Raw genomic sequence first — 19,939 nt, 5'->3', positions numbered from 1 at the left:
CAACTGCAATGGAAAAAAAATTTTTCATCTCCCTTCAGTTTCTTTGCCATTTATATTAAATCCATGTCATATTGGTGTTGATGTTCCCACCAATGGGAACAGTTTCTTCCTGTCCATTCCCCTTACAATATTGAACACCTCCATTAAACCTTCACCATTTTCTACTGAAAGGAGAATATTCTAAATCTCTCCATATAACTCAAATCCCTTATCTCTGCTTTCTTTACAGTGAATGTTTGAATCTTCTTACAGAAAAAAACATATGTTACGTTGCATAAGCTACTGCAGTTACTTTATTTATTATTTTAATTATCCATGTTCTAGCCAAAATTGATTTAAAGTTTAGTTCTTGAAGATCTTCTGTTATTCTAAAGATCTTGACATTTCTAATTTTACTTTTTTTTGGACGGAAATCTAATAGCACATTTACAGTAGTTTTTCACTAGGTTTTATAAAAATATGGGGGCTGCGTAAATTTGCTTTCCATGATCTGTTCTAAATAATTAATGCAAACTCTCCACTAAAAAGCTATCTTGTGGATCAATTGCTGGGTTGGAAATTTATTTCTACTCAAAAAAAAGTTCTCAGAAATGTCACAGACATTAATGTTAACATGACATTCACTGTCAAAATCCCAAAATATCATAATATGTCGATATTTGTAATTCACAAATGATACATCGAGTATGAAGTCCATCAAATTGACCAAAGTCTCAAATGAATTATGTCTATGTTTCAAGGAAAGAAAAATATTCTTTCAAATTTGTGGAAGTGTAGAGGATTAAAAGATCAAAAATCTAGAAAGCGTTTTTGCTGAACTTTACCATGTTAAGGTAAATTATTCAATTAATTTGATGCAGATCAGTCACTCATAAAGAAGCTATTTTAAGCTAATGATGCTGCAGTTTATAGTTCCTTTCACGCTTGCAAAGGATTCCAGGAATTAACTGCCAATCGGCCTTTAAAGTGTCTCGTGTGAAAGCAAAATCAACTCAATGCCGGCATCAGATGATGTTATTTCACGGCGAGGATTCATGGCCTCGACCACTTGTACGATCCCCGGTGTCTGTAGACCCCAGTGTTGTAATCATGCAAGTGTGAAATGGACAATTGCATTGTGGGCTTGAAATGACCCCCCAAGATTTTGCATGAGTGCAAGAACATGAAGAAAGGAAAGATTAAAACGAAGGTATAAACTTTGCTTTGGGAAAGTCGCAACGGGAGAGAGAGAAAGGAAATATATAGCAATAGCAGACCATTTTTGAGCAGTGTGGGAAAGTTGGTAGCACTATAGCGCACAATTTATAAAGACAATGGAAAAAGCAATGGCGGACCTGACTTCCCAGAAAGCAGAAAAGCCCATCCATAAATGCTCCATTGCTGCAGCTGGTCATACAGCCCTTTCTCTGCCGCATGGAATTCTGGGAGGGCAGGTCCGCCTTTGCTTTTTCCCATGGTCTTTATAAATTGTGCGCTATAGCGCTACCAACTTTCCCACCTGTTTAAAAATTGTCTGCTATTTGCTAGTTATTGCTAGCGCTTTCCCATGGTCCCTTATAAAAGTTTATTTAGGTTGGCGCAACAACAATAGGGGCTGAAGGGCTGATACTGTGCTGTACATAATTAATTATGTTATAATTAGGCATGATTAATTTTGTTCAAATATAAGATCATAATACATTGATCAGGATTTAGGACAGAGCCACCATCACTCGATGCGTTATGATGTCACCAGTAGAAGGTAGAACAGTCCTAACCCGAGGGATGGCTCCTTGCAGGTGTGAAAATATGTCATGTCCCAGTTGAAATGGTCAAGTGTGAAAAGCCAAACCTCCATTCTTATCTCAGGACACTGAACAGCCAGTTTAGTGGGATGCACATGTGAAAGGGGCTTATGAAGCTCCTAGTGGCATTTCACATGGTAGTTTCTGCATTTGTGAGATTGTCTTTCTGCATTCAGTTCTGCTCATTGACCTCTGTTTGCAGAATAAGGCATGTTCCTATTAATCTGATTTATTTTTATAATTTTTATGAAAATTAGAAGCAGTTACTTTAGGACATAGCAGAGTTTGTAAATAGAAAACTTCTGAGTCGCCTCCAACATACTCAGATGCAGAGCCAAACCTCTTGTGCTCAAAGATTGAATTTAATGTCTCCTGATGTATAATCTCACTAGTGTATCATATAGAAATGGAAGTTGTTGGGAACTTCAGCAGGTTGGGCAGCATCCGTTTTCCTAACCTGCTGAATATTTCCCGTATTTTCTGTTTTTAATTTAGGTTTTGTGAGGTTTTAAATAAAGTGCTGCATGGACAGAAAAAATGTCGAAGTGAACTTGATGCTATCAAAGTTCATGATTACTTTTCAAAGCAGAAGAAAGGAGTTGATACAAAAATCACTGTTTTCTGCCATATATCCGAATAGACTTGATTGTGTAAGGAATGATTTCCAAAAATGATACGATGTTAACTTCGAAACATATTAAACTTAGTAGAGTGTGGTAGTAGATGAAATTGAATTATATATCCAATCTGTAGGATGGTCATCTCATGAAAATCAAAGCAAGATGTTTTATTCCAGTAGCAAGAAACAAGAGAGGTAATATGAACTGGAGGGCACAATTGTAAAGGCAGTTCAGGAACAGAGGCATCTCAGGGTATGTCTGTATAAGCTTTATTGGTAGAACAGGTTGTGATGTTGTTTGATAACATTTATGGGATCCTGAGTTTTTATTTAGATAAAGGCTTGGTATACAAGCACATGGATGTAATGCTGAAGTTTCATTCTGCATTACCTGCTTTGATCACAACTGGATTTATCATGTCCAGTTCTGGATGCCAGACTTCAGAAAAGAATAGAAAGCCTCAGAGAAGCTATAGATTTTTGAGAATTTTTTTTGTTATTATGGCATAATAGATTTTTTTTAAATCATTTTATGCACCCATACATTGCCCCTGAGAAGGTAATGGCGAGACAACTTGAATCGCTGCAGATCTGCTTGTAAAGATATTTTGAGGGCTGTTGGGGTTGGAACCCTGAGCATCGTGTATAACTTGAAGGGGGACATGCATAGAGTGTTGTTCCTGTTTGCATTGTTTGACAGGTGCTTTTGGAGTAGCCTAGATAGGTAACTGCAATGCATTTTGTAAATGGTATGCACCTTAAATGATATGTGCTGCTGAGGAAGAGTATGAATGTTTAGGTGGTTCCTGGTTGCCAATCAAATAGACTGTTTGGCCCTGGATAATATTAAGCTACTTTTGGGTGATGATTGTTCTGCACTCATCCAGGCAAGTGGAGGGTATTCCGCCAGACTCCTGATTTATGCCTCATGGATGAAGGAAAGATTTTGGGATGTCAGGAATTGAGTTTCTCATGACAGTAGAGAATTGATTTTGTGAATGGAAGCCTATCACCAATGATGTACTACCAGGATCAGTGCTGGGTCCCTCACTGTTTGTTACATTTGTTAACAAAGAATGGGGGAAGTATGATTCATAAGTTTGCAAATGACAAAAGAAGTTGGTGATTTTGTTGCTTGTGAGAAGGATAGTCTTACAGGAAGATATTGAACTGAGGTAAAAATGGGCAGAGCAGTAACATGAAATTTAATCCTGATAAGTGCAAGGTAATGCATTTCAGAAGGAATAATATTCACAATGAATGGTTGATCCTAGAACGGCTGAGGCTGTTTGCATAAGTGGATAAGGTGGTGAAAGAGACATATATGAACTTGTTTTGTTTAACTGAGCAGGAAGGTTATTATTAATCTTTAGTAAACATCCATTAGCCTAATCCTGAAGCCTTTGGTGCAGTTCTGGTCATCACACTTTATAAAGGATGTGATTACATTGGAGAGGGCACAGAGGAGTCACACCAGGATGTTGCAATGAGATTGAGTGCTTCAGTTATGAGGAGGGATTATTTTCCTTGGGACAGAGGGGGGCTGAAGTTGGCCAGGGTGAGGTATTCAAAATGATGTGGGGAATGAACAGGGAAGACGGTAGGAAACCTTCATTCATAAATGAGGCATTTTAAAAAAAAACCCACCCCATATGAAGTCATTACTTTGAAAATTCAATCACTTTTCAGGACATAAATTGAATATACGTAAAAGTGAACGTCTTCCATTGAATTATTTTGCAGCTATGGATGATGGGTCTCCCATTAAGATTATTAAAAGTCAATTAACCTACCTTGGTATTACAATTACAAAGAAACATAAACATTTTTAGGGTGAATTATCTTGCTATGCTTAAACAATTGAAGCATTCTTTGTCCCAATGGTCACCTTTGTTTCCAACTTTAGTTGGCCATATAAGTTCTGTTAAAATGAATATTTTACCTAATATTTTTATACTTTTTCAATCTGTTTCGATTTTGGTTTCTAAATTGTTTTTTGACTTACTTAACTCGGCTATATTGTCTTACCAATGGAAAGGTAAGCATCCTCACCTTAATAAAGTTCTTCTACAGAGTTCTAAGAGAGATTGTGGAATGGCTCTACCCAACATTAGATTTTGCTATTTGGGAGTCAATATACAAAGTCTTACATTTTAGTCCTTTTCTCATAATCATTCTGACTGCCCATTATGGGTATCAATGGAGCAAAATTTTGCCCCCACCCCCCCCAAAAAAATTTTTCTAATTTAGAACTTCTTGGCTCTTCACCTCCATTTTCAGCTAAGTTGATAGATAATCCCATTGTTAAATATTCTATGAGAATCTCGAAAATACTCTTGCATTTCATAATTTTTATCTTTCAAGCCCTGTCATATCCACTCACTTTTTTTCAACTTTCTTTACATGATGCAAATTTTCAGACATAGCATAGAGGGGGTTTTCAAACTTTTAAAGATCTGTTCAATTCTGGATATTTTCAATCATTTGAACAGCTTTCTGCAAAATTTAACCTGCCCAAATCTCAATTTTTTAGTTATTTGCAAGACCAGTATTTTCTTGAATCACAACTATCTGACTTCTCAAAAGAGTCCGAATCAAATTTTGTAGATGATTTTTTTTTTAGTTTAATGCTTTCTTGTAAAGGATTAATTTCTATTAATTATGAGAAATTGTTATGTTTAAATCAGACTTCATTAGCTAAAATTAAAAATGGTTGAGAACAGGATTTAAATTTGACTATGTCGGATTGGGACATAATTCTTCAGTTGGTTAATAGCTCTTCATTATGTGCTCATCGAGGTTTATTACACTTTAAAGTGGTACATGGAGCACTTGTGTCTAAGGCTAAATTGTCTCGTTTTTATTCTGATGTGATTCCCTGTGGTGACAGAGGTAAGAGCAGAGGAGCATCATTAATTCATATGTTCTGGACCTGTCCTATTTCTGGAAAAATACTGGAGAGAGGTTTCCATAATTTGTCAAATATAGATTTAATACCGAACCCTTTAGTGTCCCTCTGTGGTGCAATGGGAGGGAATGATTCTTCTTTGTCTAATTTAGAACTTCTGTTCAATGGTTGAATTTTGTGCCAAATTGTTTCACTCCTCTTTCTCCTGCCAGTCTAGTTTTACTGTAAAATTTACAGTAACATTTACAGAATTCCAGCCCATTATGAAGTTGGAACTAATTAGGGCAGGCACAGTTAGCGCAACACTGTTTCACGCACTAGCGTTTGGGGTTCAAAAGTAATGCTATCTGTTTGTACATTCTTCCCGTATCGGCATAGGTTTCCTCCTGGTGCTCAGTTTTCCTTCCACCATTCAAAAAAATACTGGGGGTGTAGGTAAATTGAGTGCAAGTGGGTGGCACGGGCTTGTGGCCTGAAAGGGCCCGTTACTGAGCTGTATGTCTAAAGTTAAATTTAATCTGGAGAATGGTCACTCTTAATTACCAAGCATAAAATGTGTGTTAGATCTTGATTTATTCTACACCTTTTCCAATTTTCTCTCACATTGATTTCACATGGTGATAGAAGTCCAAACCCCCTCTGCAATATAAAAGGTCCAGCAGTTACCATTCAAGAGTGAGGCAAGATGGTGAGTGGAAGCAGATTATTTGCCCAGACAGTGGAGTCGTGTCTGATTCTGATTACTGTTCAATCCACAGAGAATGTAATCTGCATCACTGCTGCCCCAGATGCTAGCCTAAAATCACTGTGAAGCTTTCAGGTTTTCTGATGTGCAATGTTCAAAATTGTACCTGGATAAGGCAGACAACACCGACCTGTACTATAGGATGTGGAGGTGTATTTGCGTTCCGAGAAAAATGGTCCCTATCAGAATTTTAACATGAAACTACATCATCTGTTCATGTGTTTATTTTTCTCACATAAGTTCAGTGAGAGTTAATTTTATTCCAAATCTCAAGTTTTGTATAGTGGGTTGTCAATTCTGTAAGGGTGAATTTCTGTAACTTGAACATTCATAACATAAGGGCTGCAAATTTTAATGCCCACTTGAAATAAAGGATAGGCAAATTGGTATGCAGCTTGTGTTCCATATCACTTAGAATGGCTGTTGAATGGTACATACACCAAATATAGTCAACACCTCTTTGTATGAGGCAAATCACAAGTGGCCATCAAAGAAGACTTTTAAGTCTTTCTAGTAAAGTGGCCATTTGAGCACTTCCTGACCCTCATTTACCCACAAAACAATCGCACATTTCAACTGATATTTAAGAGTTCCATAATGGCCTAATTGCTCCAAAATTGTTCCATGACCACTGGCTTGTTTCAATGAAACCTGAATTTCTACATCAGTCTTTCAGATAACTGCTGAACACCCACTCATACGCTGAGCCTTTTGTTAGTTCTTTTCCTCTGACCAGCAAAAAGTGCTAATGGTAAATTTTATTTCCTCTGCAGATTACATGAGTGAACATGTCTATTCCAGCATAAATGTAAAAACTCATGTTTTATGTAGAAAACCAAATGGTGCATTTTCACAGTTGGAGGCCAGAATCGAGTCAAAATTGTTAACTTAAGAGATTTATGCACTTTTGCTGTTTATAATAAAATATATAGATTTGCACTGGAACGTGGAGGCTAACAACCTTGCGTCTTTTTTTCCCAGAGCTGCCTGCTGGTTCTCACAGCAAATTCACGTTCAGACCCTTACCACCACCACCACCACCTCCACATGGCTGCACTTGTAGAAGCCAACAAACTCAATCCTTGGACTCTCTGCAGAGAAACACAATGACTGTGCAAACCCAGCCTAGTCCAGCTTCTACAGACCCTCCAACCAATGCCCAGCAAGATTCCTCACAACTGCATAATAGCTGGGTGCTTAACAGCAACATACCATTGGAGACCAGGTACTTATTTCAAATATATTAATAAAATAATAAATCTGTTTTATCATAAGTATGGCATTTAATGATACCTACCGTTTGTCTGATCTGGCTGTGTGTATTTAAGTTTCTTAATATTAAGTGTGATTGTCAAAGAATATGCGAGTTGATTATAAATGTGAACAAAGCATACAGTGTCTGCCTGTCCCGCATCGGACTTGTCAGCCACAAATGAGCCTGCAGCTGACGTGGACTTTTTACCCCCTCCATAAATCTTCGTCCGCGAAGCCAAGCCAAAGAATAAAGGAAATAAAGCAATATAGCTCCATCACTATAATCAGAATTCAGTAGTGGTGGAAGTGTTTTGCATTAATTGATAATTATTCAGTATTTAGTAATAAATATTTTGCTGTAGTGGACAAAACTTAAATAACCATGATGTTTAATTTGCATCAATTCTCTAAATACCATTTTGTTGCATCATTCATATTTTTTCTTTGGCTTGGCTTCGCGGACGAAGATTTATGGAGGGGGTAAAAAGTCTCGTTTGTGGCTGACAAGTCCGATGCGGGACAGGCAGACACGGTTGCAGCGGCTGCAGGGGAAAAATGGTTGGTTGGGGTTGGGTGTTGGGTTTTTCCTCCTTTGCCTTTTGTCAGTGAGGTGGGCTCTGTGGTCTTCTTCAAAGGAGGTTGCTGCCCGCCAAACTGTGAGGCGCCAAGATGCACAGTTTGAGGTGTTATCAGCCCACTGGCGGTGGTCAATGGGGCAGGCACCAAGAGATTTCTTTAGGCAGTCCTTGTACCTTTTCTTTGGTGCACCTCTGTCACGGTGGCCAGTGGAGAGCTCGCCATATAACACGATCTTGGGAAGGCGATGGTCCTCCATTCTGGAGACGTGACCCATCCAGCGCAGCTGGATCTTCAGCAGCGTGGACTCGATGCTGTCGACCTCTGCCATCTCGAGTACTTCGACGTTAGGGATGAAAGCGCTCCAATGGATGTTGAGGATGGAGCGGAGACAACGCTGGTGGAAGCGTTCTAGGAGCCGTAGGTGGTGCCGGTAGAGGACCCATGATTCGGAGCCGAACAGGAGTGTGGGTATGACAACGGCTCTGTATACGCTTATCTTTGTGAGGTTTTTCAGTTGGTTGTTTTTCCAGACTCTTTTGTGTAGTCTTCCAAAGGTGCTATTTGCCTTGGCGAGTCTGTTGTCTATCTCATTGTCGATCCTTGCATCTGATGAAATGGTGCAGCCGAGATAGGTAAACTGGTTGACCGTTTTGAGTTTTGTGTGCCCGATGGAGATGTGGGGGGGCTGGTAGTCATGGTGGGGAGCTGGCTGATGGAGGACCTCAGTTTTCTTCAGGCTGACTTCCAGGCCAAACATTTTGGCAGTTTCCGCAAAGCAGGACGTCAAGCGCTGAAGAGCTGGCTCTGAATGGGCAACTAAAGCGGCATCGTCTGCAAAGAGTAGTTCACGGACATATATTTCAATAGTAAATGAGAAAGTTAGCTTCACAAAGCTGATTGTGGAACAATATATCATTAGGTAGCAACAATTTGATATTCCATTTTTGCCTGTCTGAGTTTGCCATGTTATTTGTACATATCCTCAGTGTTGCCATAATTTTGGCAGAATATTTCACATTATCTCAAGGCAATAATGAATCATTCAATTTTTTAAAAATTCTATTTTGTTATTGTGGTATATAGTGTCCATCATAATCTGAAAAAGCAAACTATTCTTCCTAAATTGAAAGATAAACACAGTTCCCATTGCATGGATATGCGGTTTCAGATGAATTAACATGTATCCTAATGTTATTGAGATGTCTGGTATCTCATGACATCATGACATCATTGCTCCTTTTCAAGTTGTCCAAGAACTTTCTGAGATGAACTTTACTTTTTCAGTTTGTTTTTCACCTTAGATATGTGAGGTCCGTAAATGGTCATATGGTTATATGGTATAATTTGCTGTGTAAGATGTCTGACAATGGGGAGAAACTTATTAATGCATCAAGCTGTCTATATTGTTTTGAATGTTATTGTTTTTGTATTAACTAATTTCTAAATACATGTATGGAAAATTTAAACAAAATATTCAAAAAAAAAAGCTGTCTATATTGGAGCGACAACATGTTCTGTTCCATTTAGAAATTTGAGTTTCAATTAAATTTGGTCAGTTGAGTTGAACGTGCAGTCATTCTTATACACCAGCTACTGGTGAATCTCTGTGCAAGAAAAACACCTTCCTCTCAATCATAAAATCTCAATTTATGATTAGCAGACTATCTGAAGGAATATGTTACATGGACTTCAGCTAATTTGCTGAGGTACAGAGGTATTTCCATGTAGCTCACGTGCATGTTGATGACGTTGTCTTCAAAGAAGGAATTCTTCAACTAAGTTGTGAAAGAATTCATAAAACCAGTGAATATAGTCCCAATAATAACATGACAAATGCTGTTGGTTATTTGCAGAGCTGCAAGCGCCTTCCAGTAAATGCATAATGTGTCTAATTATGTGTATGAAAACCAATGATTTCTGAATGATGTTGACAGATTTTCACATTCAATGAAAACATGAACCAGATGCACCTCAAGCTGGGAAGAAGTTTGACTTGAAACTTGGGATGAGGGAAAATATGGATTTTTTTTCTAGGGTGTACCAGGATGGGAAGTGTATGTTTAATGCTCAGAAATATTATAGAAGGTAATAAAATAAATTTATGGTATATAAATACAATTATTTGACAGCAATAGAAATAAAAATTGGTCAAAATGAAAAATAGGCAATTGCTTCACTCTTGCCTATTTTACCTTGTGGCAGTAAATATTTATCTCAATGCAAATCCAGTTTAATCACAGGTACCTTTTCTGATCTATTGGTCAAAGTTACTTCCAGAGTTCTCCACGTGTTAACTCCCAAACCCCAAAATATACTTATAGAACAGCATAAAAATTATTATGACGATTTGCTCTTTTTGAGGGATACAACTGTCAATAACGAGTGCAACATTAATTGAACATCCCTAATTTCCCTTGAGTTGGAAGTGGTGAACCATGTTCTTGAGCTGTTGCTGTCCTTCTGATAAAGATAGCCCCTCAATGTGGCTGGGAAAGGTGTTCCAGGATTTAGGTGCTGTGACATTGAAACAATTATGATGTATTTCCCTGTCAAGATTGCATGTGGCATAGATCAAATTCTAAGACTTTGCTGATGGAGGAGTTTCCATCACCCTGTATCTTTGACCTTCCAGGTATTAAACATTGTGGTTTTAAGGTAGGTACCTGGGCCAATAACTGCAGCATGTTTTGTACATGGTGTGAAAATGACAAAGGGAACATGGTTTAAGGTGGCAGATGAGGAGGTAATGAAACAGACTACTTTGTCTTGCATGCTGTCCAACTGCTTGTACCTTGTTGGAGCTGCACCCATCCAGGCAAATGGAAAATAGTTTGGTAGATCAAAAGATAAACCACTCTCCAAACCTGCGGTTTTTGCCATGGCATTTATGCCCTGAGATAATTGATGGTGGGCTATTCAGAGATTGTCATAAGTGCCTCAACAACTTTTGTTTGAGATGGTAATTCTCTGGCTGTTAAGGAATGTTAATTGACATTGACAAGCCCATGCCGAAATGTTGTCAAAGTCTTGGGATGGACCACTTCATTTTCTGATGAGTAGAAAATTGAATTGAATCAACAGCAAACATCCCACTTCTGTGTAATGATGGATGGAAGGAAGCAGACAGATAGAACAGTTAAAGATGCCTCAGATAGTCTCTGATGGAACTTCCACACTGATGCCAAAGGATGTGATGATTGACCTCCAACAAACACAACCTCCCCTCTATCAATTATATCTACAGAGAGTAGTGCAGAGAGTAGTCATTGAGGGCCCTTTCCATTCAGCTTGCAGTATTTTTGAGACACTACCTTCAAAAAATAGTTACAGGAGCATAAAAAAAAGGGGACTGCCCCAGCTGGGAAACAGCTTCTTCCCACATGAGAATGCTGAACAATCCCTCAAATCCGTAAATTATATTTTGGATTGCTACATATATATGTGTTTTGTGTGTAGGGTGTACTGTGTGTCTCTGTGTGCACCCTATGGTCTGGAGATGCACTGTTTTGTTGAGCTACATATGACAATAAATGAACTTGAAATGTGACATTGTTGTGTTCTACCCTCGATGCCCATTGAATTCAGCATTATCAGGTCTCCTTAAAGTGTCTTTATGTCAGAAGCTGTCAATCTCATTCATCACTAGAATCTAGCTCTATCGCTGTGCAAAGAGGCCTAAGTGGATTTGGTGAGGTCCATCCAACAGGTTATTAATGAGTCATTATCATTTGAAAGTACTGTTCATGAGATCTGCATATGATAAAGTCCAGAGTGATAGAACAACAAGATTGAATTTGTTGCACTGTTTTGTGGCAGGGCGTATCTGGATTTAACTAGCATGGTAGCTTTGCAGCTAGTTCTGAAGTGAAAATCTTCAGCACAGAAAAGATGTTTTTTTTTTAATCCTGCAGGTTTTACATATTTGATGCCCAGTAGCTAGCGCCCGCTATCAGGTGGATTGAATTGAATTAGCTGAGGAATAATTTTGTAATTGTGAAGATTTCAGGAGGAAGCTGAGATGGGTTATACATTCAGCATGTCGTACATTTAAGTACAATGTACAGACTCAATGAAAGCCTTACTTTCTACAGCTTCACAGGCATATAAAAAAAGATAAAGATAATAATATAAAAGGAAGAGGGGGGGAAAATCGCAGTCGGTTGTCATGCAAAGAATTTATAGTAAGTTGCGCAGATAGATGGTCTTTAATGGGTGTTAAGGTAGTACAGAGTCTGATCGCTGAGGGATAAGTACCTGTTCTTGAGCTCAAGCCTGATATATTTGTTGCTGTTGTTAATGATCCAGAGGCTGAGCGGTGAGCCAGTGAGATTGCATCTGTCATGGAACTGATGGTGACAGTTGGCAAATTGCAATGGGTTGAGATCTTCACTTAGGTGTGGGTTAATTCTGGCCATGACCATCTTCTTAAAGCATTTCACAACAGGAGATGTGATCTATCGAGATTAAGTTAAAGTAAAAAGGGGGTGATGTTTCCCATAGGAAGGGAACAAAGAAGCTGGAGGCACCAAGGTGATAGGGTACTGGACAGAAGGTGGGAAGGGTGGGGAGATAGGAAGAGGGAGAGACCACTGGGGGAGGGTGGGAATTAGAAAGAAAAGTGAGAACAGCACAAGGTTTTTAAAAAAAATTGAAAACAGTGGAACCAGATATAGGTGAATGAGAATCAGAAAAAAAACTGTTCATGTTGTTAGGTTTAAGGCATCCCGGAGGAAAATTATACCTTCATCTTCGTTTACATTGAGCCTCACCCTGACAATGGATAAGTTGGATGGCATATATAGCAGTGTGGAAAGTTATTTTAAAAGGATGAGAGGGTATTTCATCAAAACATTGCAAATATTGAAAGGGCTAGATTGAGCGGACTGGGAGAAGATGTTGCAAGTAGTGGGAGGCTCTAGGACAAGAGAGCTCAGCCTCAGAATAAAAGGATGTTCTTGTAGAACAGAGATGAGGAGAAATTGCTCCGAGAGAGGTTTGTGAATCTGTTGTAACAGACAGCTATGGAAGTCAAGTCATTAACCATTTATATATAAAACTGAGGTTGATGTGTTCTTGATGAGTAAGGGATCAAATGTTAAAGGGGAGAAGGCAAGGATAATGGGGTTGAAAGGAAAAATACATCAGCCACGATTCGAATGACAGAGCAGATGATGACTGAATAGAATGGTGATCTGATAGAATGGTGAAGGGAATTGAAATGATGGCAACAGGAATTTCAATCCTGAACCCATAGACTGAGTGCAGATGTTCAGCAAAACAATGATCCCGCCTACCTTTAATCTCACTGAAGCAAAGGAGGCTACATTGAATGCAATAGATTAGGCTGGATGATGTGAGTTCTGAGTTCCAGCTGAATGTGGTTCCAGATCCTTCAGACTGACCTTTAACGCACTCATTCTGGGCGTCAGCATTGTTAAAGATGGAAGCATTCTTGCCTTTACCATTCATGACTACATGAAGCAGGACTGCAGAGCAATAAGTGGATCAGGCAACATCCATGGAAAAACGAAAACAGTTGAACATTTCAGGCAAACAACCTTTCTCCTTCCACGGATGCTGCTTGACTTTCAGAGATGCACAATGCTTTTCTGTTTTTATTTTAGATTTCCACTATCTGCATCATTTTGATTTTCACTTTCTGTCTACTTCATGCCCTTTTTTCTCTGTTTGCCCACATTTTCTCTTGTGTTGCAACTTGGGGAGGTGGGCACCTCATTAATTTTGGACACATCTTTTGGCATCATGTCTTCCTGCCCTTTCCATTGAACCATGATCAATCCCCAGGCTTGATGGTAATTACGTTGTAGGGAATGAGCTGGCCATTTCTGAAGCTGTTGATATTAGATCCTCAGTTTTGAAATGCCAGATTTGTTTTGAGGACATTCCATGGTGGTAATGGCACCCAACATGATGGAAATCATCCTCTTTTAGGAGACGAGATTTGTTGCCACAGTGCCAACAAAATGGATATACCTAGTGATGGTAGAGCAGATAGATATGAGATGCTGAGCCTGTGTAATGTGGACCAATAGTATTGTCTGAAATAGATCTGGATGTTTACATTTGCAAATGTATTTGTTCAGACTTATTGAGCAAAGATTCAGTGCCATGAGGCTTGATACATACCAGCAAGTGAAAATACAAAGCAATCATTATCAAATCCATCGAACATTACAGCACAGAAACAGGCCCTTCTAGGCTGTGACACACTATTATTCTGCCTAGACCCACTGGCCTGCACCCAGTCCATAGCCATCCATACCCCTCCCAAATTCTTTCTAAATGTGGTTAAAATTGAGCGCGTATTCACCACTTCAGGTGGCAGCTCGTTCAACACTGCCACCACTCTCTGTAATGATCAGCAAAACTTATCTTGTAATACAAGAGTATTGAAATGCTATACCTTGAGAAACATTGGAATTGCTAGACAAAATCAAATGATAATTTGAACGGTCTCTTTCTCTCCTAATATTCACATGATATTTGAATTATTGAGTGATGCCAGAAATCAATCTCTGTCAGTCAGTCTACACCAAACCCAGTCATCAGACATCAGGTTAGGAAAAGTCCCATTGGAGTTAAGGTTCAGACATTGGCATCCAAACATATAATTTATTCTCGTGTTCGTCACGATTATCTTCTACATCTCAAGTTACTCATTTAAACTATCCAAAACTATCATGTTCATTAATGTTTTATTTGCATTTAAGAAATCACTATTATTTGCATTCAAAGAGCCTGCTCCATGAATCACTAAATTTGTTTAAAGTTTATTCCTGCTCAAGCCCAGACTGTTTCATGGGTCCTTGAAGACCCAGTGAAATACATTAATTATCTACAAAATAAAATTCCTTTAGAAATCTAAAATCAGTTTTAGATGCAATCTCTTTTAGAGTTAAAATTACTCAATTTGTATAATACTACTTCATAATTCAATCCTTCCATCCCTTCAATAATGCTCATTACCCTTTTCCATTTCTTTTCTACTGGCACTGTCTCTAAATTTGTGCATTCGCCCCGTGTCTGTGTGGGTTTCCACCAGCTGCTCCGATTTCCTTCCACCGTTCAAAACATGTCACTGGTTGTAGGTCAGTTGGATATGATTGGGCGGTACAGGCTCATGTGCCAAAAGAGGCCTGTTACCATGCTGTACATCTAAATTTAAAATGTTACTGTCTCTTTTTCTGCTTTGTATTTGGTCTGCAATACACATAATGTTCTCTGTGTAGGCACCGGAAGGCTATATAAAATATAGGATTATTTTACAACATCTGCCATTTCACTGCAACCCAATGTTTGATTTACTCTCATCACTGTTACTGGTTTTCATTTTATGCTAACTTTCTGTTAATTTGGATCTCTAATCCTGTCTCCTCTCATATTTAAAAAGCAATATTTACAGTATATATGAATACTTTTCCTTCCTATGTTTTGTTTGTCTGTATGAGTGTTATGTTTAGTTGTGTGTCTGTGTGTTTTGCACCGAGGACCAGAGAACGCTGTCTTGTCATATTATACTTGTGCAATCTGATTATAATTAACTTGACTCTTTCATCTTTTTCATGAGCTGTTACAAATGACCCCCTTACCCTGTAATCTTTCATTTGCATGTAAATACTCATTTTCAGCTTAGAAGTTTGTTACCTGCCCATCTAATTCTCAAGTACATTCAGGTACTCTGTAGCTGATGTTGTTTTGCATTTCTTCCTCTCTTCATTAGTAATTTAGATTCATCAGAGACATGTCACCTGACTTAACAAAATGGTATCAATACATTCTCAGAAGTTCATCGCTTCCTAATTAAAAAAAAAAATTTACACAGTTTTCTATTTCAAACTTCATGGTTGGTCTGGTTCAGTGAGTTGGAAAGTTGAAGTTCAAGAGTTAAAAATCAAACCTTCACTCCATCATCCTTCAGCCACTACTTCCCAGCTCCCTGCCCACACTCGCCATGGTTCATGGATGCTAAACAAGGGTCAAGTAACCAACCCGTTTTCATGAGACTGGATGGTAAATTCTGTGTGCTTTCCAGGCCTCAACCTCCCCAGCAAGTAAAAAGAGTTGGTGGTCATTTTTCGGAGTTTTTCAACTCATGGGAGTTTTTCCATGCCTCATCCCACTTTCAGCTAATTTCGTCAAAGATCACAGTGTTCAGGATCATAGTGAAACAAGAAACTTTGCAGATGCTGCGATTGTGGTTAATACACAAAAGTCCTGGAGAAGCTCAGCAGGTCACACAGCATCGACAGGAGGCAAAGCTACATAACCAACCTTTCAGGCTTGAGCCTTTCATTAAAGTATGATCAAGATGTAGGCAGGAACCTGAATAAAAAGGCTGTGGGAGAGGGGAAGGAGCACAGGCCAACAGCCAAGAGGCTGGAGGTGAACATAGATAGGAGGGCTGGAAAGAAAATCTGAGAATTGATTGGGACGGGGTAGTTCTGCAAAAGCAGAGCTAGAGAAAAGGAGGCAGAGAGCTAGGGAGAGAGAGAGAGAGCTGGAGGAGAAGAGATATTCAGATAGGAATGGGGGAAATAGGGAGGGGGGCCCTAACAAAAATTGGAGAAGTCGATGTTAGTGCCATCTGGTTGGAGGTTGACCAGATGGTATAATAGGTGTTGTTCCTCCAATTTGTGGGTGGCTTCGGTTTGGCAGTGCCTGAAACCATGGACAGACATGTCGATATGGGAATGGGGTGGGGAATTGAAATGCAGATGCCCACTATTGCAGCAGAAAGAGCAAAGGTGCTCAATAAAGTGATCTCTCAGTCTGTGTCCAGCTTCTCCGATATAGAGGAGGCCACAAAGGGAGCACTAAATGCTTCACTTGGAAGGACTGTTTGAGGCCCCAAATGGTGGTAAAGGAGGAGGTGTAGATGCAGGTATAGCATTTCCTGCAGTCGCAGGGGCAATTAGTGGGAAGGGAAGATTGAAAGAGGAAGTCACAGAGGGAGTGATCTCTGTGGAAGCCAGACAGGGGAGGAGAGGGAAAAATGTGTCTGGTGGTGGGATCATGTTGAAGGTGGTGGGAATTGCAGTAGATGCAGAGGCTGGTTGAGTGGTAAGTGAGGACAAGAGGAATCCTGTCCTTATTGCAATTGGGGCAAAGGGTGCCAGGGCAAATGTGTGGGAAGGATATGCGGATGTGGGCCCAGATGATGCTAGTAGATGAGAGGCTATATGTTTTGAAGAAGGAAGACATCTCAGATGATCTCGTATAGAAGACTTCATCCTGGGAGCAGATGCAATGCAGCTGAAGGAATTGTGAGAAAGGAATGGAATCCTTACAGGGGACAGGTTCTGACGAGGTGTAGTCAAGGAAGCTGTGAGAGTTTGTAGGCATGTAGAAAATGTCTGTCAAGAGTTCATCTCCTGAGAGAGAGACAGAGAAATCAAGAAAGTGGAGAGTGTTGCAAGAGATGGAGCAAGAGAATTTGAGTTGGGGGTGCAAGTTGGCAGCAAAGTCGATAAAGTTGCTGAGCTCATCATGGGTGTATGAGGGCTGCACCAATATAGTCATTGATGAGGCGATGGAAGAGTTGAGGAACATGGATTGCTCCACATAGTGAAGAAAAAGGCAGACATCATTGGGGCCCATGTGGGTACCCTTGGCTACCCCTTTGACTTGGAAAAGAGTGGGATGAGTCAAAGGGGGAGTTACTGAGAGAGCAGTGTTCAGGATTCACAGCTTTTCCTCAGACATACCCCTTTCCATCTCCAGTGATTATACTTCTTACTTAACTTTCAGCAAACCTTCCCACCAATCTGACTTTTGAGAAGGGAATCCTATCAAAAACACCGTATTTTGGCATTTCAGATTGGAAACTGCACCCTGATCTCAACTCCCATCCAAACAACATAACCCTTTCAACATTCAAGGCTCCATTTTGATCCACTGTTGACAGCCATTTGAACAAAATAGAAACTTCCCAGCACAATGGTAGTGAAATTGCATTATCATTTTGCATGAGGCAAAAATCAAATTAAATCAATCATTCAATTGCTATTTTCTCATCCTCCAAGTTAATGCACAAGGCTTTAAAATACACTATTTGTGTGAAGTTTTTTTTAAATTTTATTTGGAACAAAGGTCAAATAATCCAAAACCTGTGTGATTGAAAATTCAATATGACTGGCCCAGTAAATGAAAGTCTCAACATTCACATTATCTTATTAAAATTTTTTAAAATGTTTTCATCTTTTTATTGAATGTCATGTGTGAATGTCAGTGTCACTAATGGAAGGTTTGCCATTGTGAATCAATAGAAATAAGATGCTTAGATCATATAGCTGAGCAAAGGTGATGTGATGCCTGAAAGCATTTTGTCAAGAAAGTAAATGTGGATTGCAGTCTCAAAATTAATTTATCAATCTCATGGTTTTATTAAGGGCAATCCCCACCCCTACCCCCACCCCACTGTCAAGAGGCAATGGCTTTTATGCTCATAGACACGAAAATTTTATCAGAGTCATTCATAACAACTGTCTTATTTTAGTTAAATTGGCATATTGAATATTTCTCCAAATCCTTACAAAGCACCATAGATTTAAAAGTTAAAGATGCAATGAGTTGGTTGACGAAGTACAATAACGTGAATTATAGAAATTTTACATTTTCTAGCAGAGTAGGAATAATTGGCAGATTGTGTGAACAGATGAGAAAGAAATAATGTATAAAAAAAATAAATGTGTAGAGCAAATCCTGTATAATACTGTTGAAAGGCAAATGTGTTTGGATGCTTCTCAATGTAGAATGCATTCAACAAAAATGCACACCAGGATCAGCGTTGCTGTTAGCATAAAACTGTACAGCACCAGCGAGATGAGTTCAAATCTAGTCCAATCTGTAAGGAGTTTGTAAGTTCTCCACGTGTCTCCCTCCGTGATTATATATCTCTTCCATTTCCCACTCATCTGCCCTGGCCCCCTCTGCCCCCAGACACAACAAACATAGAATCCTCTTCATCTTCACCTACCACCCCATCAACCTCCGAATCCAACACATTATCTGCCGGAATTTCCAGAACTTACAGGATCCCACCACCAGACAGTTTCCCTTCTCCTCCCCCTCTCTGCCATCCATAGGGACTGCTTCCTCTGTGATTCCCTCGTAGCTTTCTCTACATTGGAGAGACCTCCCAGTGGCCAACCATTTCAATTCTGGGTCGCACTCTCACACTCACATGTCTGTCCGTGGCCTTAGTTACTGTCCCACCCTGATCACCCGCAGATTGGAGGAACAGCACCTTATTCCCTAGCCAGATGGCATTAACATTGACTTCTCTGCTTTCTGCTAACCTGCTTGCCCTTTTTTTCCCACCCACCAAACCATCCCTCCTCCCCCTCATCGCTGTTCTCTCCTCTCTCCCTTCTCCACCCATCATCTCCTGATTTTACCCCCTCCACCCCCTCCTTACCCACCCAAATCCTTTTGTTCAGACACCTAGTGACATTCTTCCATGCTTTGATGAAGGGCTCAGGCCTGAAACATCAGTTATGTATGTTACCTTTGCTACATAAAGGACACTGTTTGATCAGAATCAGGATTTATTGTCATGTACGTCATGAAATTCAGTGTTTTGCTGCAGCATCTTAGTGTAAACAAACATATTATAAACTTCTTATGACATTACTATAAAATAATAACACTAAGAGTGTATGAAAAGTAAGGCAGTCTTTAGTTCATTGATTATTCAGGAATCTGATGGTACCGGGGAAGAAGCTGTCCTTGTGTTGCTGAGTGCTTGTCGTTAGTCTTCTGTACCTTTTTCACAATGGTAGCAGACTGAAGAGGATGTGGCCTGAGTGGTGGGGGTCTTTCAGCACAGAGGCTGCTTTTTTTAAAACGCCATCTCTTGTTGATGTCCTCTGGAGTTTATTCTTGTCCAGAGAGTTTGAGACTCCATTATCAAGCAGTGACGCAACCAGCTAGAATGCTCTCCACAGTACACCTGTAGAAGTTTACAAGAGTCTTCGGTGATGTACCAAATGTCCTCAGACACCTCACAAAGTCTAGCCACTAGTGAGCCT

General features: G+C 39.5%; 1 protein-coding gene across 13 annotated transcripts in view; it reads left to right on the top strand.

The window, feature by feature from the left end:
- The window catches only part of tenm1 (teneurin transmembrane protein 1), an 832,896-nt gene that overhangs the window by 547,205 nt on the left and 265,752 nt on the right, over positions 1-19,939 (top strand). For all 13 annotated transcript variants that reach the window (XR_011342879.1, XR_011342876.1, XR_011342875.1 and 10 more), the window contains exon 5: positions 7,038-7,281. Coding sequence is in view for 8 of the 13 variants with exons in the window: in XM_069892937.1 (XP_069749038.1) it covers positions 7,038-7,281 (244 nt within the window). In the remaining 5 variants the exon portion in view is untranslated. The remainder of the gene's footprint in view (positions 1-7,037; positions 7,282-19,939) is intronic.

The sequence above is a fragment of the Narcine bancroftii genome, chromosome 8 (assembly GCF_036971445.1).
Source record: "Narcine bancroftii isolate sNarBan1 chromosome 8, sNarBan1.hap1, whole genome shotgun sequence".
In the NCBI taxonomy this organism is placed as follows: Eukaryota; Metazoa; Chordata; class Chondrichthyes; order Torpediniformes; family Narcinidae; genus Narcine; species Narcine bancroftii.
Note: the sequence above shows the minus strand (reverse complement) of the source record. Positions and strands in the feature narration are given on the sequence as shown.